The following is a 23,794-nucleotide window of genomic DNA, read 5'->3' as shown; positions in this document are numbered from 1 at the left end:
TGACGCAGCTAGCTCAAAGCCGAAAGGAAGGCTAGCGGCCGACGGTACTGGAGGTGAACGACGAATCCGATGCTCTAAAGATCAACACACCATAGGAACCTGGAATGTAAGATCTATGAGCCAGGGCAAATTGGATGTTGTTATTGGTGAGATGTCAAGACTAAAGATAGACATTCTGGGGGTCAGCGAACTGAAATGGACTGGAATGGGCCACTTCACATCAGATGACCACCAGATCTACTACTGTGGACAAGAGGAACATAGAAGAAATGGAGTAGCCTTCATAATTAATAAGAAATTCGCTAAAGCAGTGCTTGGATACAACCCAAAAAATGACAGAATGATCTCAATTCGAGTGCAAGGAAAGCCTTTCAACATTACAGTGATCCAAATATACGCCCCAACCACAGCTGCTGAAGAAACAGAAGTAGATCAGTTCTATGAGGATCTGCAGGAACTACTGGATAATACACCAAAAAGAGACATTATTTTCATTACAGGAGACTGGAATGCCAAGGTGGGAAGTCAAATGACAACTGGGATCACAGGCAAGCATGGTCTGGGAGAACAAAATGAAGCGGGACGCAGGCTGATAGAATTTTGCCAGGAAAACTCGCTGTGTATAACAAACACTCTCTTCCAACAACCTAAAAGACATGGACTTCACCAGATGGTCAGCACCGAAATCAGATTGACTACATCCTTTGCAGCCAAAGGTGGCGGACATCCATCCAGTCGGTGAAAACAAGACCTGGGGCTGACTGTAGCTCAGATCACGAACTTCTTATTGCCCAATTTAGAATAAAACTAAAGAGATCAGGGAAAATACACAGACCAGTTAGATATGATCTCACTAACATTCCTAGCGAATATACAGTGGAAGTGAAGAACAGATTTGAAGGGCTAGATTTAGTAAACAGAGTCCCAGAAGAACTATGGACAGAAGTCCGCGACATTGTTCAGGAGGCGGCAACAAAGTACGTCCCAAAGAAAAAGAAAACCAAGAAGGCAAAATGGTTGTCTGCTGAGACACTGGAAGTAGCCCAAGAAAGGAGGAAAGCAAAAGGAAACAGGGATAAGGGGAGATATGCCCAGTTAAATGCGCAATTCCAGAGGTTAGCCAGAAGAGACAAGGAACTATTTTTAAACAAGCAATGCATGGAAGTGGAAGAAGACAACAGAATAGGAAGGACAAGAGACCTCTTCCAGAAAATTAGAAACATTGGAGGTAAATTTCAGGCAAAAATTGGTATGATAAGAAACAAAGATGGCAGGGACCTAACAGAAGCTGAAGAGATCAAGAGAAGGTGGCGAGATTATACAGAAGATCTGTATAGGAAGGATAACAATATCGAGGATAGCTTTGACGGTGTGGTGAATGAATTAGAACCAGACATCCTGAGGAGTGAGGTTGAATGGGCCTTAAGAAGCATTGCTAACAACAAGGCAGCAGGAGATGACGGGATCCCAGCTGAACTGTTTAAAATCTTAAAAGATGATGCTGTCAAGGTGATGCATGCCATTTGCCAGCAAATATGGAAAACACAAGAATGGCCATCAGACTGGAAAAAATCAACTTACATCCCCATACCAAAAAAGGGAAATGCGAAAGACTGCTCCAACTTCCGTACAGTGGCCCTTATTTCTCATGCCAGTAAGGTAATGCTCAAGATCCTGCAAGGAAGACTCCAGCAATACATGGAGCGAGAGTTGCCAGATGTTCAAGCTGGGTTTAGAAAAGGCAGAGGAACGAGAGACCAGATTGCCAATATCCGCTGGATAATGGAGAAAGGCAGGGAGTTTCAGAAAAACATCTACTTCTGCTTCATTGACTATTCTAAAGCTTTTGACTGTGTGGATCATAATAAATTGTGGCAAGTTCTTGGTGGGATGGGCATACCAAGCCACCTTGTCTCTCTCCTGAGGAATCTGTACAAGGACCAAGTCGCAACAGTCAGGACTGACCACGGAACAACAGACTGGTTCAAGATTGGGAAAGGCGTACGGCAAGGTTGCATCCTCTCACCCAACCTTTTTAACTTGTATGCAGAACACATCATGCGATGTGCGGGGCTTGAAGAATGCAAAGCTGGGGTGAAAATTGCTGGAAGAAACATTAACAACCTCAGATATGCAGATGACACCACTCTGATGGCCGAAAGCGAGGAGGAGCTGAGGAGCCTTCTAATCAAGGTGAAAGAAGAAAGCGCAAAAGCCGGGTTGCAGCTGAACGTCAAAAAAACCAAGATTATGGCAACAAGAATGATTGACAACTGGGAAATAGAGGGAGAAAATGTGGAGGCCGTGACAGACTTTGTATTTCTAGGCGCAAAGATTACTGCAGATGCAGACTGTGGCCAGGAAATCAGAAGACGCTTACTTCTTGGGAGGAGAGCAGTCCAATCTCAATAAAATAGTAAAGAGTAGAGACATCAGACTGGCAACAAAGATCCGCCTAGTCCAAGCCATGGTATTCCCTGTAGTAACCTACGGATGTGAGAGCTGGACCATAGGAAAGGCTGAGCGAAGGAAGATCGATGCTTTTGAGCTGTGGTGCTGGAGGAAAGTGCTGAGAGTGCCTTGGACTGCGAGAAGATCCAACCAGTCCATCCTCCAGGAAATAAAGCCCGGCTGCTCACTGGAAGGAAGGATACTAGAGACAAAGTTGAAGTACTTTGGCCACATCATGAGGAGACAGCAAAGCCTAGAGAAGACAATTATGCTGGGGAAAGTGGAAGGCAAAAGGAAGAGGGGCCGACCTAGGGCAAGATGGATGGATGGCATCCTTGAAGTGACTGGACTGACCTTGAAGGAGCTGGGGGTGGTGACGGCCGACAGGGAGCTCTGGCGTGGGCTGGTCCACGAGGTCACGAAGAGTCGGAGACGACTGAACGAATGAACAACAACAACAATATTTTAAATAACATTTTAAATCATTATTATAGTGTCTCCCCGGAGTGGTGGCCATATTAATATATTTTTCATTTTTATATACATTATTTTTAATAATATTTTAAATCATTTTTTTTCTGGTGGGGGAAGCATAGCAGATCTCCTACCAGGACAAAATGAAAACAGCAGATGGTTGAGCAAAGCCGCCTTGCATTGTTCTCTTCCTTTCATCGGTCCCTCTGCGGACTGTGAGATCCGTCTGGGTGAAAGACCCACGGCGGATCAGGAGCAGCTTCTATGTCGCCTTGCATCATCTTAAAGCCTAACATCCCTCAGTCAAGACAATTCACATATTCAGTTGTCAAGCAAGACGACACTAAGCGATGCATGTGCAAATTTAAACCAGACTTTACATCTTTTGCTGATTTTTGCATCTTTCTCTGGCTTTTTTTTGCTAGTACACAGAAGAGCAAGGGAGGAAGTTGGGGCTGGTCGGCTGGGTGAAGAACACCGCGCATGGGACCGTGACTGGACAAGTGCAGGGCCCGAAAGAGAAAGTGGAAATCATGTGAGTATTATGGGAAGCCGAAGCCTTTCTGCAACGAATAAGGGGGAAGGCTAGGTCAATGGAAAGGATAAAGGGCTCGTCCTTTGCTTTAGGGGTCCTGAAAAGGCCAGAGTAGACAAAGAAGGGCATGACAAGTTTGCACAACTGTTCTGCGCACGGTATTGCCAAGACTGTCTGGAAGTGGAGTTTGAGTCTTCCATCCAATCCAGGTCATGTCCAACAAGAGTGGGGTTTTTTATTATTATTATTATTATTCCATAATTTTTATTGAGTTTTAAATTCAATAACAGAAAAAAAGAAAGAAAAGAATACAAAGAAAAGAAAAACCTGAAATATAGGGTAAAAAGATATTTTGGAGTTATTACATACAGATAACCAATCTATATATAGCCCAAGAGAGGAAAAAGAAAAAGAAAAGAAAGAAAAAACCCACAAAAATCACACATATCTATATAAATAAAAATGTCATGTTCATTTGTGGGATTAACATAACTCAAAAACTACAGGACGAATTGGCACCAAATTGGGACAGCATACACCTAACAACCCAATGTATGTCCTTCACTCAAAAAATTCTGATTTTGTCATTTGGGAGTTGTAGTTCCTGGGATTTATAGTTCACCTACAATCAAAGCTCATTCTGAACTCCACCAACGATGGAAGGGTGAAGGGAGTTGGACTGGATGGCCTTAAGTATTTTCTGTTGGTCATGGGAGTTCTGGGTGGGAAGTTTAGCCCAATTCTATCGCTGGTGGGGTTCAGAATGCTCTTTGATTGTAGGTGAACTATAAACCCCAGCAACTACAACTCCCAAATGACAAAATCAGGTTTTTTTGAGCGAAGGACATACATTGGGTTGTTAGGTGTATCGTGTCCAAATTTGGTGCCAATTGCCCCAGTGGTTTTTGAGTTATGTGAATACCACAAACGAACATTACATTTTTATTTATATAGATTACCATAGCACAATATTAGTATTATATATCACTATATTGTACTATAACATTATACTGTAATATTATTAGTAATATTACATGTAATATAAAATATATAATTATAATATCATATTATTATTATTATTATTATTATTATTATTATATGGTATTACATTAATAATCGTTAATAATCTGGCTGCTACTCTTTGCACTAGCTGCAGTTTCCGAGTCGTCTTCAAAGGCAGCCCCACGTAGAGTGCATTACAGTCTTCTTCTTAGGCGATCCCTCGTTGTCCGAGTAGGATAGTTTTTCAAGATCGGTGTACTGGCGGTGGAGCCCTATTCTTGACCTGCATCTTCTCCCGCAGTGAGGGCAGTGGTTTCCAGGTGGAAGGCGGTCTCAGACATGTCTTCCTCTTGGCACATTTATCTCTATTCGTGCCTCTTCAAATTCTGCAGCACTGCTGGTCACAGCTGACCTCCACCTGGAGCGCTCAAGGGGCAGGGCTTCCCAGTTCTCAGTGTCTATGCCAGAGTTTTGAACCCATCTTTCAATCTCTTTTCATGTCCACCAACATTTTGTTTTCCATTTTCGAGTTCGGAGTAGAGCAACTGCTTTGGGAGACGGTGGTCGGGCATCCGGACAAATGTCCGGTCCAGCAGACTTGATGGTCTTCTTCTTGGCACATTTATCTCTTTCGCCCTCTGTTTGTGCCTCTTCAAAATCTACAGCACTGCTGGTCACAGTTGACCTCCAACTGGAGCGCTCAAGGGCCAGGGCTTCCCAGTTCTCAGTGCCTATGCCAGAGTTTTGAACCCATCTTCAAATTTCTTTTCCTGCCCACCAATATTTCGTTTCCCATTCTTGAGTTCGGAGTAGAGCAACTGCTTTGGGAGACAGTGGTCAAGCATCCGGACAACGTGGCCGGTCCAGTGGAGTTGATGGCCTTCCTCTTGGCACATTTATCTCTTTAGCTTTCTATTCGTGCCTCTTCAAATTCTACAGCACTGCTGGTCACAGCTGACCTCCAACTGGAGCACTCAAGGACCAGGGCTTCCCAGTTCTCAGTGTCTATGCCAGAGTTTTGAACCCATCTTTAAATCTCTTTTCATGTCCACCAACATTTCGTTTTCTGTTCTTGAGTTTGGAGTAGAGAAACTGCTTTGGGGGACGGTGGTCGGGCATCTGGACAACGTGGCTGGTCCAGCGGAGTTGATGGCGGAGGACCATCGCTTCAGTGCGGGTGGTCTTTGCTTCTTCCAGCACGCTGACATTTCCCCGCTTGTCTTCCCAAGACATTTGCAGGATTTTTCGGTGGTCGGGCATCCAGACAACGTGGCCGGTCCAGCGGAGTTGATGGCCTTCCTCTTGGCACGTTTATTTCTATTCGCGCGTCTTCAAATTCTACAGCACTGCTGGTCACAGCTGACCTCCAACTGGAGTGCTCAAGCGCCAGGGCTTCCCAGTTCTCAGTGTCTATGCCAGAGTTTTGAACCCATCTTTAAATCACTTTTCCTGTCCACCAACATTTCGTTTTCTGTTCTTGAGTTCGGAGTAGAGCAACTGCTTTGGGAGACGGTGGTCGGACATCTGGACAACGTGGCCAGTCCAGCAGAACTGATGGCGGAGGACCATCGCTTCAATGCTGATGGTCTTTGCTTCTTGGTTGGGCATCCAGACAACGTGGCCGGTCCAGCGGAGTTGATGGCCTTCCTCTTGGCACATTTATCTCTTTCACTCTCTATTATTGCCTCTTCAAATTCTACAGCATTGCTGGTCACAGCTGACCTCCATATATATGCATATATTGAAATATATTTATCTGAAACTCACGGAGCAAAGATCGAAACGCAATAGATGCAAAATGTGAAAAAATAGTCCAAGAGGAAGTCCAATAGTCCATGCCTCTAGAACATGGCCATATAGCCCGAAAAAACCCACAAGAACTGAGTAGTCCAAGATTCACAGCAACATTCAAATGCCGAATCTTGGCTGCGCTCAAAACTTAAAATTAGAACAGCGGCAAGAACAAGTTGAACGCTCCCTCCGAAAAAAGCATTTGTAATGTTAACATTCATTATATAACCAGAAACATGGGGTGATCGTGATCGATAGTCACATCTGATCTTTCCGAAGTCGCACCCCCAATTTTGGAATGATACAAATCTGAAAATAGAATGGTTTCAACCATCCCAACCTGCAAAGCAAACCCTGTGCAGACAATTTTCTCAACCCGCTTTCTCAATTTGCATCGCCTAAATAGGGCACCTCCCCTGACTCAGTGCCCGCAGCAAATTGCCACCCGGTGCTGAATCTGGGTCTTGGGTCAGCTTGCAATTAGGAAAGGCGGGTCCAGGAGGAGATGGAGGAAATTGCTTTGTGGATTTGCAGGGTCACCCTTGGGGGATCCGTGGCACCGGTGTTTGGTATCAGAAGGGGCTCTGTCACCTTCACCGAGGAGATGACAACCAGGGGCGGTTGCTATGGCAACCCATCCCCCCTCCCATCACCTTGAGAGGGAGAGACACCCGAGGAAACTGGGACAGTTTCCATAGCAACCTGCCTCTTCCTAGCTTCTACCTTCACTGTGTCTCCCGGGGAATTGGGGCTGCTTCTATAGCAACCACGCTACCCTTGCCCTCCTGAGCGATGGCTAAAGTGGGTGCAAGATAATCCATCGCAACTGGTATTCCCCTGGTTGATGCTCTCCTCGTCCTCTTTGTTTCAAAGGTCCTGGAAGGGGATGTAATGTAATATAATATAATATATTGAATATACATATAATATTTATAATATTATAATATAATGCAATATAATACTAATAATAGTAATATGATATTGTAGTTATATATTTATATTACATGTAATATTACTAATAATATAACAATATTACATATTTATATATTTATATTACATGTAATATTACTAATAATATTACAATGTTACAATTAAATGTATATATTTTAATATATGCATTTCAATGGATGCATCTTTATGATGGACTACTGTAATGCACTCTATGTGGGGCTGCCTTTGAAGATGACTCGGAAACTGCAGATAGTGCAAAGAGTGGCAGCCAGATTATTTACAATTATTAATGTAATACAATATAATACTACTAATAATATTTATGTATTGTCGAAGGCTTTCATGGCCGGAATCACTGGGTTGTTGTAGGTTTTTTCGGGCTATATGGCCATGGTCTAGAGGCATTTTCTCCTGACATTTCGCCTGCATCTATGGCAAGCATTCTCAGAAGTGACCTCACTACCTCTGAGGATGCTTGCCATAGATGCAGGTGAAACGTCAGGAGAAAATGCCTCTAGTCTAGACCATGGCCATATAGCCCGAAAAAACCTACAACAACCCAATAATATTTATAATATTTATAATATTAATATTTATTTATAAAATTATAATGTAATGCAATACAATACTAATAATAGTAATATGAGATTATAATTATATATTTATATTACATGTAATATTGCTAATAATATTACAAGATAATGGTGTAGTACAATATAGTAATATTTAATGCTGATATTGTACTATGCTAATCTATATAAATAAAATGTAATGTTCGTTTGTGGGATTAATATGTCTCAAAAACCACTGGACGAATTGACACCAGATTTGGACACAATACACCTAACAACCCAATGTATGTCCTTCACTCAAAAAAATTGATTTTGTCATTTGGGAGTTGTAGTTGCTGGGATTTATAGTTCACCTGCAATCAAAGAGCATTCTGAACTCCACCAATGATGGAATTGAACCAAACTTGGCACACAGTTCTCCCATGACCAACAGAAAATACTGGAAGGGTTTGGTGGGCAGTGTCCTTTGGTTTTGGAGTTGTAGTTCACCTATATCCAGAGATCAATGTGGACTCAAACAATGATGGATCTGGACCAAACTTGGCACGAATATTCCATATGCCCAAATATGAACACAGATGGAGTCTGGGGGAAATAAACCTTGACATTTGTAGTTACTGGGATTTATAGTTCACCTAGAATCAAAGAGCATTCCGAACCCCACCAATGACAGAATTGGGGCAAACTTCCCACGGAGAACCCTCATACTTAAGGCCATCCAATCCAACTCCCTTCACCAGGGCAAGAAAACATAATCAAAGCCCTCCTGACAAAGAGCCATCCAGCCATAGATATATATGATTCACACAGAGAGATATAGTGTCATAGATTTGAAAGAAACCCCTAAAGAAAGACAATTATATCTTGCATTTTCCAGGATGGGCAAACCAGACACTCTCCACATCAACACTGACAAAGAAACAGCAAAAAATACTGTTTACCCTCAAACATAAAGAAGTTACATATATTCGAAACCAACGCTTTGTAATTACTTTATTTTCCAAATCACCAGACTGGGCCACAGCAACGCGTGGCAGGGAATTTATAATATTATAATATAGTGCAATATAATACTAATAATAGTAATATGATATTATAATTATATATTTATATTACATGTAATTTTACTCATAATATTACAGTATAATGGTATAATGTAATATTATGAGTAAAATTACATGTAATATAAATATTACATGTAATATAATGGTATAATGGTATAATGGTAATACACTTGCCTCCAACAGACAAGAGTCCTTTCTCCCACTCTGGACATTCTTCTATAGACATATAAACCTCACTTGCCTAGTTTCCAACAGACCTCACAACCTGCCATAGATGTGGGCGAAATATCAAGAGAGAATGCTTCTGGAACATGGCCAGACAGCCTGGAAAACTCACAGCAAGCCAGCCTACTTGCTGTTAGGAATTGTGGGAGTTGAGGTTCAAAATACGCAGAGGGGCAAAGTTTTCCCTTGCCTGCTATAAGGAAAGTTTCATTCACGAGCTCTGGATATTTCAATATTTTCTTTATGTTTCTGATTTGCAGACTATGGGCATCTGGAATGATCTGGATTAGTATTATCTGTTATCCGTGTCTTGATGCTTTTACCGCCTCTCTAAATTGACAGAGCTGTCTCTCTGGGGGTTGTCTATTTAAATTGCATGTGCTTTGCACCATTTCCCATCTCCATTTCATTTATTAAGGTCAGCCACTGAGCTCCTTCAGGGACAAATACATGGCATTTAAACCTTTGTCTCCCCAGTCCTAATCCAACACGATAATACTGGCTTTTGTTGTTGTGTTAAAATGCAAAATCATCAAATACATTATTGTCATGTGGATTAAGTAATGCATTAGTAGGGCATATTATTATTCATATAGTAAAGGTCATTAAGTCTATTCGTGTCTGTCTCCGGGGGTTGGTGCTCATCTCCATTTCTAAGCCGAAGAGCCGGCGTTGTCCGTAGACACCTCCAAGGTCATGTGGCCAGCATGACTTCATGGAGCGATGTTACGTTCCCGCAGAAGCCGTACCTATTGTTCGATTCACATTTGCATGTTTTTGAACTGCTAGGTTGGCAGAAGCTGGGGCAAACAGTGGGAGCTCACCCTGCTCCCTAGATTGGAAGTTCAGCAGCTCAGCAGTTTAACCCGCTGTGCCATCCAGGGGGGCCTTATTATTCATAGTAATGCTACGAGGGTTGAATGAAAAGTAATGCCTCCAGCTTCATTACTTGGGTTTGGATGGGAATATTTTAATAAACCGAACGCAGAAATAGTCCTTAGAATAGTCCTCTTTCACTACCAGCAGGCCTGTAACCGGGGGGGGGGGGGGGGGTGTTAGGGGTTCAACCTCTCCTCCCCCCCAAAAAAACATTTTCAGGTTAAAAAAAAACCTGGTTTACTCATGAATTTTAACTGGTTAACCAAATCCTCATGGAAAGTCTATGAGACGCAAAAAATTAAGAGTCCCTCCAGAACTGCAAGCACTATCTCAAGCAAATATTGACCATTTATTCACATTACTTGTCAATAGCCGATGTAGCAAGTGTTGAATGCTCTCATTAAGGAGGCCAGACTTGGTGGAGGTGGTTGACAGGGACGGAGCTGCAGGCTATTGAAGGCTGCTCTGCCCCCTGTGTGCTCTTTGCTTCAGCGTGACCTACCCCCCCCCCCCGAAATGTTCACCCCCCCCCCTGAAATTTTCAACCCTCCCCCAAAAAAATTTCTGGCTACGGCCCTGACTACCAGTATTCACTTTTCCACACAATCACCAGACAATTGGATACATTTCTGCCAACAATGAACAAGTTTTCTGAAGCCGTCACAGAAGAAGTCGATACACTGTTTCCGCAACTAGCGTCTCACAGTCGTCTCATCCTGGGTACCCGTCGTGCACAGATCTTCCGATAGCCAAGCAAAGCAATAGTGTGACCCACACATTCTTGTGAAAAGCCGATTATGCTTGAAATTTCTCTCAGTGATACTATGATCGTCCTGAATCAATCTGTCAACCTTTTGCTTGTGAAACTCAGTGGTTGCTGTCACAGGACATCCAACTCTTTATTTGTCACGCAAGTCAGATGTTCCCACGTCAACATCTTTAAACTTACTCACCCAACGACGCGCAGCACTCACATCAACACAATCACCACAAACAGCTTAAATTCTCTGATGAATCTCCTTTGGGGTGACACCTTCTGCTGTCAAGAATTCAATGACTGCACGTTGCTTAAGTCGCATCGATTGACCGTCTGCGCAGAGTTCCATACTTTGAACTTTAACAACACAACCGTTCAATGCTAAGGCTTCCTGCAAAAATGGAATTGTAGAGGAGAGTCTACTGAACAAGCCAGTACCTGCTGCATACGTTGCTTAAGTCGCATTGACCGACTGTCTGTGCAGGCTTCCATACTTCACACTTTAACAGTACAACCGTTCAATGCCAAGATTTCCCGCCAAAATGGAACTGTAGAAGGGAGTCTACTGAACAAGCCAGTACCTGCCACATACCAGTACTGCCATCTGTTGAGGAGTCACGAAGGTGGAGGCATTTTTTTTCATTCAACCCTCGTATAATAGCCAACATGATGTGATGGTTTCAGCATTGAATTGCACATTCCCGGTGGCACAATAGGTTAAATCCTTTTGCCAGCAGGACGGCTGACCAATAGGTCAGCGGTTCAAATCTGGGGAGAGCAAGTTGAGCTCCCTTTGTCAGCTCCAACTCCCCATGTGGGGACATGAGAGAAGCCTCCCACAAGGATGGTAAAGCATCAAACATCCAGGCGTCCCGTGGGCAGCATCCTTGCAGACAGCCGATTCTCTCACACCAGAAGAGACTTGCAGTTTCTCAAATCGTTCCCGACATGAAAAAACAAATAAGCGCATTATGTAGACTAGAGTTTGAATCCCTGCTCAGTCACGCAAACCCATTGGGTGACCTTAAGCAAGTCACACTCTCTCGGCTTCAGAGGAAGGTGAGGGTGAGGGTCCTACTGCTGAGAAATACTTATGAGCTTTGTCATGATCACGCACTCATGCCATCCAGCTATCAGCCCTGACATAGATGTATGTGTGTGTACATGTGCATATATATATACACGTGTGTATGAATGTGTGTATGTGTATATGACATGTATATGAGTGTATGTATATATGTATATATGGTGTATTTTGGGGTTTTGAAGCCTGTTCTGCTGGGGAGGGGATTGTGTGTTGTTAGGGGTGATGGACACTTGTTGGACGGTTATGAGTGTATGTATATATGAATATATGGTGTATTTTGGAGTTTTTTTAAGTCTGTTCTGCTGGGGGGTCACAGTTTGTGTGTGTTTTAGGGGTGATGGACACTCCTTGGATTGTTAGATGTATTGTGTCAAAATTTCGTGTCAATTCGACCAGTGGTTTCTGAGTTATGTTAATCCCACAAACGAACATTACATTTTTATTTATATAGATTCCTGCTGTTGTAAATGGAAACTAGGCTACCCGGTGTAATTTTTTTTTCCCTTCCTCTCAAGATTATTTCCTTTGTCATGGCTCACTGTTTTGGGCAGACTTTGGCCCTCCAGGTGTTTTGGACTTCAACTACTACAATTCCTAGCAGCCTACTGGCTGTTAGGAATGGTGGGAGTTGAAGTCCAAAACACTTAGAGGGTTGAAGTTGGCCCATGCCTGAATTAGTCTTTATGACTTGACAGCTTTTGTAGTCTATGAACAGCCTGGATCCAAGCTGATTAGGGATTGTGGGAGTTGTCTGTTAGGAATTGTGGGAGTCAAAGTCGAAAACACCTGGAGGGCCGAAGTTGGCCCATGCCTATCCTAGTAGAATCATAGAGTTGAAAGAGACCTCATTGACCATCCAGTCCAAGCCCATTCTGCCAAGAAGCAGGAAAATCGCATTCAAATCACCCCCGACAGATGGCCATCCAGTCTCTGTCTAAAAGCCTCCACAGAAGGAGCCTCCATCACACTCTGGGAGAGAGTTCCACTGCTGAACGGCTCTCACAGTCAGGAAGTTCTTCCTAATGTTCAGATGGAATCTGCCTTCTTGTAGTTTGAAGCCATTTTTCCATTGCATCCTAGTCTCCAAGGCAGCAGAAAACAAGCTTGCTCCCTCCTCTCTAGGACTTCCTCTCACATATTTATACATGTCTCCTCTCAGCCTTCTCTTCTTCAGGCTAAACATGCCCAGCTCTTTAAGCCGCTCCTCATAGGGTTTGTTCTCCCGACCTTTGATCATTTTAGTCGCCCTTCTCTGGACACATTCCAGCTTGTCAATATCTCTCATCAATTGTGGTGCCCAGAAATGGACACAGTATTCCAGGCATGGTCTAACCAAGGTAGAATAGCAGGGAAGCATGTGGGAGTTGAAGTCCAAAACAGCTGGAGGGCCGAAGTTGGCCCATGCCTCTGTGACTTGACAGCTTTTGTAGTCTACAAACAGCCTGGATCCAAGCTGGTTTGGGAAGGAGAGCAGAGCAGCCTGCTGATTTGTGCTTCTTCTCCCCTTTCCCTCCCCAGGAAGAACTGGCTGCGCACGGTGGGGAGCCCCATGTCACGCATTGACCGGGCCGTGTTCTCCAACGAGCAGGAGATCTCTTCTCTAGAGTTCCAGTCCTTCACCACCAAGTATTAGAAGCAGGATGGGAGGTCTGCCTCTAAATACTCCAAGGGAATTTCCACCCAGAGAAGGCCCCACTTTTCCCTTTCCGGGATGGACCCTCCTGCTGAGGCCAACATTCAACATTGCTCTACTAGTCCTATCCTGCTTCTACCACATCCCATAGACTATCCACTACTCTTCTTGCCACTTTGCATTGTTTAAATGATTGGAGAGGATGAATTGTCGTTTGATCAATGCCCCAAAATTAATAAAACTCTCTTCCCTAAATCTATGTTACCACTGAACAACCTTACAACAACATGCCTTTGTAACAGCCGTTCAATGTCCTCCACATTTGTTGCCCTTCCATCTCAATGTCCACCCATCAAGACTACTATTAGCTCATTAAAGTTTATCTTTTAATGGAGGAAAACTAGTTGTCTTTGTATTGTCGAAGGCTTTCAAGGCCGGAATCACTGGGTTGTTGTTGTTGTAGGTTTTTTCGGGCTATATGGCTATGTTCTAGAAGCATTCTCTCCTGATGTTTCACCTGCATCTATGGCAAGCATCCTCAGAGGTTGTGAGGTCTATTCGAACGAGGAAAATTGGGTTTTTTATATCTGTGGAATTGATATCGAGCAAGAATTTAGGGGTCTTTGCCAGGAGGCGAAGACCAATCAGACTCACCAATGAGAGTCCGTGGCCCTGGCGAGACAAAGAAGACGGCCCGCCAACATCTCAGGGATCCCAAGGGTGACCACGACAGTTTCCCCGGATTGACAGGCTCTCTGGGCATCCACGAAATGGTGGCAGCAATGTGGTGTCATCGGGGAGCCAGCTGGGCTCCATGTTGAGGGTTTTTGAGACAAAAATGGTTATTCCTGGGGCAGAGGGCTCAGCGGAGTGAAAGTGAGATAGCCATTAGTCTTAAAATTCTCCCAGGAGAAGAAAGACACCAATTTCGAAGCGATCCATCGACTCGCGGATACGGAGACCGTGGAGTGAAAGTGAGATAGCCTTTAGTCTTAGAATTCTCCCAGGAGAAGAATGACACCAATTTCGAAGCGATCCGTCGACTCGCGGATACGGAGACCGCGGAGTGAAAGTGAGATAGCCATTAGTCTTAGAATTCTCCCAGGAGAAGAATGACACCAATTTCGAAGCGATCCGTCGACTCGCGGATACGGAGACCGCGGAGTGAAAGTGAGATAGCCATTAGTCTTAGAATTCTCCCAGGAGAAGAATGACACCAATTTCGAAGCGGTCCGTCGACTCGTGGATACGGGGACCCGATGGGTTTCCGTATCCGCAGTTCAAAGGAGCGCAGTTTCGGCCTCCCCGGGAAGCAAAAATCGCATCCTGAGTGGGCCAGCAGCCGTCTTCCAGAGGAGAGGAGAGGTTCATGCAAAGAGAGGTCAGAGGCAATGAAAGACACAAAGTAACACTATAGAGAAAAAAGTTACAATTAATTGATACTTTATTTGGGGGATTTGCTACAATGTTAGGCAAGGGGAAGAAAGTGAAGCAAACTGAGTGATTCTTGATTGAATCTGAAGCCATGTTCCCGGGAAGCTGGCCCAAGTGGGCAGTGGAGAACTGAGGAACTCCTTGCTGCAGGTCAGATTAGCTTGAAAGCAGGTTTTTTCGGGCTATATGGCCATGTTCTTGAGGCATTCTCTCCTGAAGTTTCACCTGCATCTATGGCAAGCATCCTCAGAGGTTGTAAGGTTTGTTGGAACTAGGAAAATTGGGTTGATATATCTGTGGAATGACCAGGGTGGGACAAAGGACTCTTGTCTGTTGGAGCTAGGTGTGAATGTTTAAACTGACCACCTTGATTAGCATTTGATAGCCTGGCAGTTTTTTGGTGTGGCTTGTAAGTTCCTGCTGCAATCTTTTCTTGAGAGGTGATTAGCTGTCCCTGATTGTTTCCTCTCTGTTGTTTTGCTGTTGTAATTTTAGAGTTTTTTAATACTGGTAGCCATCCTCAGAGGTTGTGAGGTCTGTTGGAACTAGGAAAAAGGGTTTATATATCTGTGGAATGACCAGGGTGAGACAAAGAACTCTTGTCTGCTGGAGCTAGGTGTGAATGTTTCAACTGACCACATTGATTAGCATTTGATGGCCTGACAGTGCCTGGAGAAAACTTTTGTTGAGAAGTGATTAGATGTCCTTGTTTGTTTCCTCTCTGTTGTTGTGCTGTTGTAATATTAGAGTTTTTTAATACTGGTAGCCAGATTTTGTTCATTTTCATGGTTTCCTCCTTTCTGTTGAAATTGTCCACATAATTGTGTATTTCAGTGGCTTCTCTGTGTAGTCTGACATGGTGGTTGTTGGTGTGGTCCAGCATTTCTGTGTTCTCAAATAATATGCTGTGTCCAGGCTGGTTCATCAGGTGCTCTGCGATAGCTGATTTCTCTGGTTGAAGTAGTCAACCAGAGACTTTCATGTTTCATGATTCGTGTTTGGGTGTGGAAACAATCAGGGACAGCTAATCACCTCTCAACAAAAGATTTCCCCAGGCACTAACAAGCCACACCAAAAAACTGCCAGGCCATCAAATGCTAATCAAGGTGGTCAGCTGAAACATTCACACCTAGCTCCAACAGACAAGAGTTCTTTGTCCCACCCAGGTCATTCCACAGATATATCAACCCAATTTTCCTAGTTCCAACAAACCTCACAACCTCTGAGGATGCTTGCCATAGATGCAGGTGAAACTTCAGGAGAGAATGCCTCTAGAATATAACCATATAGCCCGAAAAAACCTACAACAACCCACTAGTTGTCTTTTACGGAGGTGTTGGACAGGATTGTTGTGTGGCGTGACATTGATATAGTTTCTGCAATGGTAGGAAGGAACCGCAAAGTGGACATAGGAGCAAGGTGATTGAGAGATTGCAAGTAGTGGCAGGCATTCCTTCAGCGAGGCAACGCCTTGCCAGCAGCCTTTATGATTCAGCTACACGATATTATCTAAATAATTGATGAACTTCTTGCTTTCTCCTTTTTTTTGTATGTGTGTATGTGCGGCAACTGAAATGCAGAAGCTGTTCTATGGCTCAGTGAAAGAGTTGATGACCCTATTCTGTTCAGATCATCCACATCCTTTTATACCAGTGTTTCTCAACCTTCCTAATGTTGTGCTGACCCACAACCATAACATTATTTTCGTTGCTATTTCATAAATGTCATCTTGTTACTGGTATGAATCGTAACGTAAATATCTGATTTGCAGGGTGTATTTTTGTTCACTGGACCTGGCAGTTCATCCTCTGAACAAAACTCCCTAGAGAAAAACTTCTCTGGGCCCCTCTCTTCAATTCCATTTTGGCAGGAAGCCTTAACATGGAACGGTTGTGTTGTTATAGTGCAAAGTATGGAACCCAGCGCAGATAGTCGGTCAATGCGACTTAAGCAATGTGCAGTCATTGAATTCTGGACAGCAGAAGGTGTCACCCCAAAGGAGATTCATCAGAGAATTCAAGCTGTTTGTGGTGATTGTGTTGATGTGAGTACTGTGCACCGTTGGGCGACTAAGTTTAAAGATGTTGAGGTGGGAACGTCTGACTTGCATAAAAAACAAAGAGTTGGACGTCCTGTGACAGCAACCACCGAGTTTCACAAGCAGAAGATTGACAGATTGATTCAGGACGATCGTCATATCACTCAGAAATTTCAAGCATAATCGGCATTTCACAAGAACATGTGGGTTATTGCTTTGCTTGGCTATCGGAAGGTCTGTGCACGATGGGTACCCAGGATGAGAGACCTGTGAGACGCTGGTTGCGGAAACAGAGTGTTGACTTCTTCTGTGACGGCTTCAAAAAACCTTTTGATTATTGGCAGAAATGTATCCAGTTGTCTGGTGATTATGTGGAAAAATTGGCAGAAATGTATCCAGTTGTCTGGTGATTGTGTGGAAAAGTTGGCAGAAATGTATCCAGTTGTCTGGTGATTATGTGGAAAAGTTGGCGGAAATGTATCCAGTTGTCTGGTGATGATGTGGAAAAGTGAATAGTGGTTGTTCATTGTTGGCAGAAATGTATCCAGTTGTCTGGTGATTATGTGGAAAAGTTGGTGGAAATGTATCCAGTTGTCTGGTGATGAAGTGGAAAAGTTGGCAGAAATGTATCCAGTTGTCTGGTGATGATGTGGAAAAGTGAATAGTGGTTGTTCATTGCTGGTAGAAATGTATCCAGTTGTCTGGTGATTGTGTGGAAAAGTTGGCGGAAATGTATCCAGTTGTCTGGTGATGATGTGGAAATGTTGGCGGAAATGTATCCCGTTATCTGGTGATGATGTGGAAAAGTGAATAATGGTTGTTTATTGTTGGCAGAAATGTATCCAGCTGTCTGGTAATTATGTGGAAAAGTTGGCGGAAATGTATCCCGTTATCTGGTGATGAGGTGGAAAAGTTGGTGGAAATTTATCCTGTTATCTGGTGATGATGTGGAAAAGTGAATAGTGGTTGTTCATTGCTGGCAGAAATGTATCCAGTTGTCTGGTGATTGTGTGGAAAAGTTGGCGGAAATGTATCCAGTTGTCTGGTGATGATGTGGAAAAGTTGGCAGAAATGTATCCAGTTGTCTGGTGATGATGTGGAAAAGTGAATAGTGGTTGTTCATTGCTGGCAGAAATGTATCCAGTTGTCTGGTGATTATGTGGAAAAATTGGCAGAAATGTATCCAGTTGTCTGTGATGATGTGGAAAAGTTGGCAGAAATGTATCCAGTTGTCTGGTGATGATGTGGAAAAGTGAATAGTGGTTGTTCATTGCTGGCAGAAATGTATCCAGTTGTCTGTGATGATGTGGAAAAGTTGGGGGAAATGTATCCAGTTGTCTGGTGATGATGTGGAAAAGTGAATAGTGGTTGTTCATTGTTGGCAGAAATGTATCCAGTTGTCTGGTGATGATGCGGAAAAGTTGGCAGAAATGTATCCAGTTGTGTGGTGATGATGTGGAAAAGTTGGCAGAAATGTATCCAGTTGTCTGGTGATGATGTGGAAAAGTGAATAGTGGTTGTTCATTGCTGGCAGAAATGTATCCAGTTGTCTGGTGATTGTGTGGAAAAGTTGGCGGAAATGTATCCAGTTGTCTGGTGATGATGTGGAAAAGTTGGCAGAAATGTATCCAGTTGTCTGGTGATTATGTGGAAAAGTTGGCGGAAATGTATCCCGTTATGTGGTGATGATGTGGAAAAGTGAATAATGGTTGTTCATTGTTGGCAGAAATGTATCCAGCTGTCTGGTAGTTATGTGGAAAAGTTGGAGGAAATGTATCCCGTTATCTGGTGACTGTGTGGAAAAGTTGGCGGAAATGTATCCAGTTGTCTGGTGATGATGTGGAAAAGTGAATAGTGGTTGTTCATTGCTGGCAGAAATGTATCCAGTTGTCTGTGATGATGTGGAAAAGTTGGGGGAAATGTATCCAGTTGTCTGGTGATGATGTGGAAAAGTGAATAGTGGTTGTTCATTGTTGGCAGAAATGTATCCAGTTGTCTGGTGATGATGCGGAAAAGTTGGCAGAAATGTATCCAGTTGTGTGGTGATGATGTGGAAAAGTTGGCAGAAATGTATCCAGTTGTCTGGTGATGATGTGGAAAAGTGAATAGTGGTTGTTCATTGCTGGCAGAAATGTATCCAGTTGTCTGGTGATTGTGTGGAAAAGTTGGCGGAAATGTATCCAGTTGTCTGGTGATGATGTGGAAAAGTTGGCAGAAATGTATCCAGTTGTCTGGTGATTATGTGGAAAAGTTGGCGGAAATGTATCCCGTTATGTGGTGATGATGTGGAAAAGTGAATAATGGTTGTTCATTGTTGGCAGAAATGTATCCAGCTGTCTGGTAGTTATGTGGAAAAGTTGGAGGAAATGTATCCCGTTATCTGGTGACTGTGTGGAAAAGTTGGCGGAAATGTATCCAGTTGTCTGGTGATGATGTGGAAAAGTGAATAGTGGTTGTTCATTGTTGGCAGAAATGTATCCAGTTGTCTGGTGACTGTGTGGAAAAGTTGGCGGAAATGTATCCAGTTGTCTGGTGATGATGTGGAAAAGTGAATAGTGGTTGTTCATTGTTGGCAGAAATGTATCCAGTTGTCTGGTGATGATGTGGAAAAGTTGGCAGAAATGTATCCAGTTGTCTGGTGATGATGTGGAAAAGTGAATAGTGGTTGTTCATTGTTGGGAGAAATGTATCCAGTTGTCTGGTGATGATGTGGAAAAGTTGGCAGAAATGTATCCAGTTGTCTGGTGATGATGTGGAAAAGTGAATAGTGGTTGTTCATTGTTGGGAGAAATGTATCCAGTTGTCTGGTGATGATGTGGAAAAGTTGGCGGAAATGTATCCAGTTGTCTGGTGATTATGTGAAAACGTGAATAGTGGTCATTAAAGAGCACATTCTAAGGATTATTTCTACGTTCGATTTATTAAAATATTCCCATCCAAACCCAAGTAACAAAGGTGGAGGCATTACTCGTCGTAGAACATTGTTGGCCATTGTTTTGGAGATATGTCCAAACATAAAAAAGCAAGAAAGATGTATGCAGGAGCAGCATCTTGGGGAGATGGTGGCGGGGTATAAATAAAATATTATTATTATTATTATTATTATTATTATTATTATTATTATTATTAAATGAGGAAGAGGCTAATGTGATTTCTCTAACCCTTTTTGAAGCTGCTGGTGGATAAGATTAAACCCTTCCCCTGCGTTGTGATCTCTTGCCATCACATGCTTCTCGGATTTGGCTTCCGGTGACCCACTAGGAATGAAACACTTTGAAGTGACCCCATTATTATCACAAATTCGGGGCTGCGGGCTCCTTGGTTGGTGCTCATCCCCCTTGAAAACGGTCTTTCTCTTTTCTTTCAGTGTTATCAAACAGTTTTGGAGAACTGGGCCAAAAACAACCAAGCAAACTTGAGCAGGGATGCACAAAAGGTGCTGCAGGATAAATGCAAATGCACCGCCATAGAATGGCCGGCTCCTGGCTTAGTGTGAATGCGTGCAGAAGGGCTCTAGCAGTCTTAACAGATCATGAGCTCAACATGAGTCAACAGTGTAAGACTGCAACCCAATAAGCTAATATCAAGGAAAGCAATAGTGCCACTCTATTCCGCTTTTATCAGGCTTCGCGCGGAGTCTTGTTTCCGGTTCTGGGCGCCACAACAAAGAAGATATTGAGAAGCTGGAACGGGTCCAGAGAAGGGCGACCCAAGACGATCAAAGGCCGGGAAACCAAGCCTGATGAGGAACGACGGAGGGAGCTGGGCCTGTTCCCAGTCGGCAGTGACCCTGCTAACGCCACCGCACACATCGCAGTGAGATCAGCATAAGCAGCCACACATTCCCTCCTGTCGCCTCGCTGTAAGGTATCTGTCCCGCATTCCCAGTCCTTCATGTTATTTTTGGTCACACTGTTGTGGCTGCTCCACTTTTCTCTCTCCCCTCATAATAATAATAAATAATAAAACTTTATTTATACCCCGCCACCATCTCCCCAAGGGACTCGGAGCGGCTTACATGAGGCCAAGCCCAACAGCACCTCAAAAACAACAAGCAATAATAAAAACAACAAGCAATAAACAATACAGTCAATATAACTCACAGGTAGACAATAACACACAAGAATTTAAAAAACTTAAGAACACAGAAGTGCTGGACCACTCTCACAACCACCATGTCAGACTACACAGAGAAGCCATTGAAATCCACAAGCATGTGGACAATTTCAACAGAAAGGAGGAAACCATGAAAATGAACAAAATCTGGCTACCAGTATTAAAAAACTCAAAAATTACAACAGCAAAACAACAGAGGGGAAACAATCAGGCACATCAAATCACTCTCAACAAAAGAATCCCCCCAGGCACTTCCAAGCCATTAAATGCTAATCAAGGTGGTCAGCTGAAACATTCACACCTAGCTCCAACAGACAAAAGTCCTTTGTCTCACCCTGGTCATTCCACAGATATATAAACCCATTTTCCTAGTTCCAACAGACCTCATTACCTCTGAGGATGCTTGCCATAGATGCAGCCGAAACGTCAGGAGAAAAATTGCCTCCAGAACATGGCCATATAGCCCGGAAAAACCTACAACACACAAATGCACCTTTTAAAACAAACAAACATGGATTGACTGGCAAATGTGACGTATGTTACATATGTTAAATGTTACATATGTTTAAGGAGCTCCACTGGCTGCCGTTCATTTTCCGGTCCCAATTCAAGGTGCAGGTTCTTACCTACAAAGCCCTGAACAGTTTGGGACCCGCCTACCTGCGTGACCGCATTTCTGTATATGAACCTACACAATCTCTTCATTCATCTGGGGAGGCCCTTCTCTCGTTCCTGCCCTCATCGCAAGTGCGACTTGCGAGGACGAGGGAAAGGGCCTTTTCTGTGATGGCCCCTCAGCTCTGGAATGCGCTCCCCAGAGAGATTAGGCAAGTCCCCACCCTGGCATTTTTCCTTCCATTTTCCCCAGCATCATTGTCTTCTCTAAGCTTTCCTTTCCTTCTCATGGTGTGGCCAAAGGACTCCATCTTGGCCTCTACTATTCTTCCCTCCAGTGAGCAGTCGGGCTTTATTTCCTGGTTGGATCTTCTCGCAGTCCAAGGCACTCTCAGCACTTTCCTCCAACACCACAGTTCAGAAGCATCTCTCTTCCTTCGCTCAGCCTTCCCTAAGGTCCAGCTCTCACATCCGTAGGTGACTACAGGGAATACCATGGCTTGGACTAGGCAATGGATCTTTGTTGCCAGTCTGATGTCTCTACTCTTCACTATTTTATCGAGATTGGTCCTTGCTCTCCTCCCAAGAAGGAAGCGTCTCCTGATTTCCTGGCTGCAGTCTGCGTCTGCAGTCATCTTTGCACCTAGAAATACAAACCCTGTCGTGGCCTCCACGTTTTCTCCCTCTATTTCCCAGTTGTCAATCATTCTTGTTGCCATAATCTTGGGTTTTTTAATGTTTGGCTGCAACCCAGCTTTTGCGCTTTCTTCTTTCACCTTGATTAGAAGGCTCCTCAGCTCCTCCTCGCTTTTGGCCATCAGAGTGGTGTCATCTGCATATCTGAGGTTGTTAATGTTTCTTCCAGCAATTTTCACCCCAGCCTTGCATTCATCCAGCCCCACACATTGCATGGTGTGTTCTTCATACAAGTTGAATAGGTTGGGAGAGAGGATACAACCCTGCCATATGCCTTTCCCAATCTTGAACCATGGTCAGTTCTTATTGTTGTTACTTGGTCCTTATTCAGATTCCTCAGGAGAGAGACAAGGAGATTTGGTATGCCCAGACAACCAAGAACTTGCCACCATTTATTATGATCCACACAGTCCAAGGCTTTAGAATAGTCAGTAAAACAGAAATAGATGTTTTTCTGAAACTCCCTGCCTTTCTCCATTCTCCAGCATCCGGATGTTGGCAATGTGGTCTCTCATCCCGCTGCCTTTTCTAAACCCAGCTTGTCCATCTGGCAACTCTCTCTCCATGTCTTGCTGGAGTCTTCCTTGCAGGATCTTGAGCATTCCCTTACTGGCATGAGAAATAATGGCACCTGTATGGAAGTTTGAGCAGTCTTTCGCATTTCCCTTTTTTGGGATGAGGATAGAAGTTGATTTTTTTCCAGTCTGATGGCCATTCCTGTGTTTTCCATATTTGCTGGCATATGGCATCACCCTGACAGCACACTCTCTTTCAAGATTCTGAACAGTGTATTAGATGACTGTAATGATGCGACTTAAATGTAACACTGTTGTCAGCCATGTTTAACTTAATGTCTCATAATAATGCTTATTTATGTGTTAGCTTTTATGCGTTAATGGATTGCTTCTATTTTTGATATTATTTTGATGCTTAATTCCTTGTTGTAATTTTTGTTGTTGGTAATCTGCGTGCAGATCCCAGTAAGGTGGCCTTCTGCAGCTGGCAGCTGGTAATTTTGTCAGCGCCAATTGTGTTTAAGTGCAGGTCAAGGTCTTGAGACACTGCACCCAGTGTGCCAATCACCACTGGGACCCCTTTTACTGGCTTGTGCCACAGTCTTTGCAGTTTGATCTTTAAATCCTCATATTGTGTCAGCTTCTTCAGTTGCTTCTATTATTATTATTATTATTATTATTATTATTATTATTATTATAGGAAGGGGAAAGGAGAGAGGGAGGAAAGGTGGGAGGGAAAGAGGAGAGAAAGAAAAGGAGAAAAGGGAGGAAATGTACTAAGAAGGAGGGAAGAAATGGGGAGGATGGAAGGGAGGAAGGAAGGAAAGGTAGAAGGAAAAAGAAGGATAGGAGGATGGGAAGGAAAGGCCGGAGGGAGGAAATAGGAAAGGGGAAGGAAAGGAAGGAAGAAGAAGTTGGGGTAGAAGGGAGAGAGGGTAGGAGGGAGGGAAGAAAGGAAG

General features: G+C 43.6%; 1 protein-coding gene across 3 annotated transcripts in view; it reads left to right on the top strand.

The window, feature by feature from the left end:
* Positions 1–13,821, top strand: part of LOC132764382 (acylphosphatase-2-like) — a 49,183-nt gene extending 35,362 nt beyond the window's left edge. For all 3 annotated transcript variants that reach the window (XM_060758377.2, XM_060758378.2, XM_067472496.1), the window contains 2 exons: positions 3,351–3,460; positions 13,307–13,821. In XM_060758377.2, coding sequence (XP_060614360.2) covers positions 3,351–3,460; positions 13,307–13,421 — 225 coding nt within the window. In that variant the 3' untranslated portion in view covers positions 13,422–13,821. The remainder of the gene's footprint in view (positions 1–3,350; positions 3,461–13,306) is intronic.
* The last annotated feature ends 9,973 nt before the right edge of the window (positions 13,822–23,794 follow it).

This window comes from Anolis sagrei, chromosome 12 (genome assembly GCF_037176765.1).
Source record: "Anolis sagrei isolate rAnoSag1 chromosome 12, rAnoSag1.mat, whole genome shotgun sequence".
NCBI classification, from domain to species: domain Eukaryota; kingdom Metazoa; phylum Chordata; class Lepidosauria; order Squamata; family Dactyloidae; genus Anolis; species Anolis sagrei.
The sequence above is the reverse complement of the archived record's forward strand: the minus strand, read 5'-3'. Positions and strand labels throughout refer to the sequence as shown.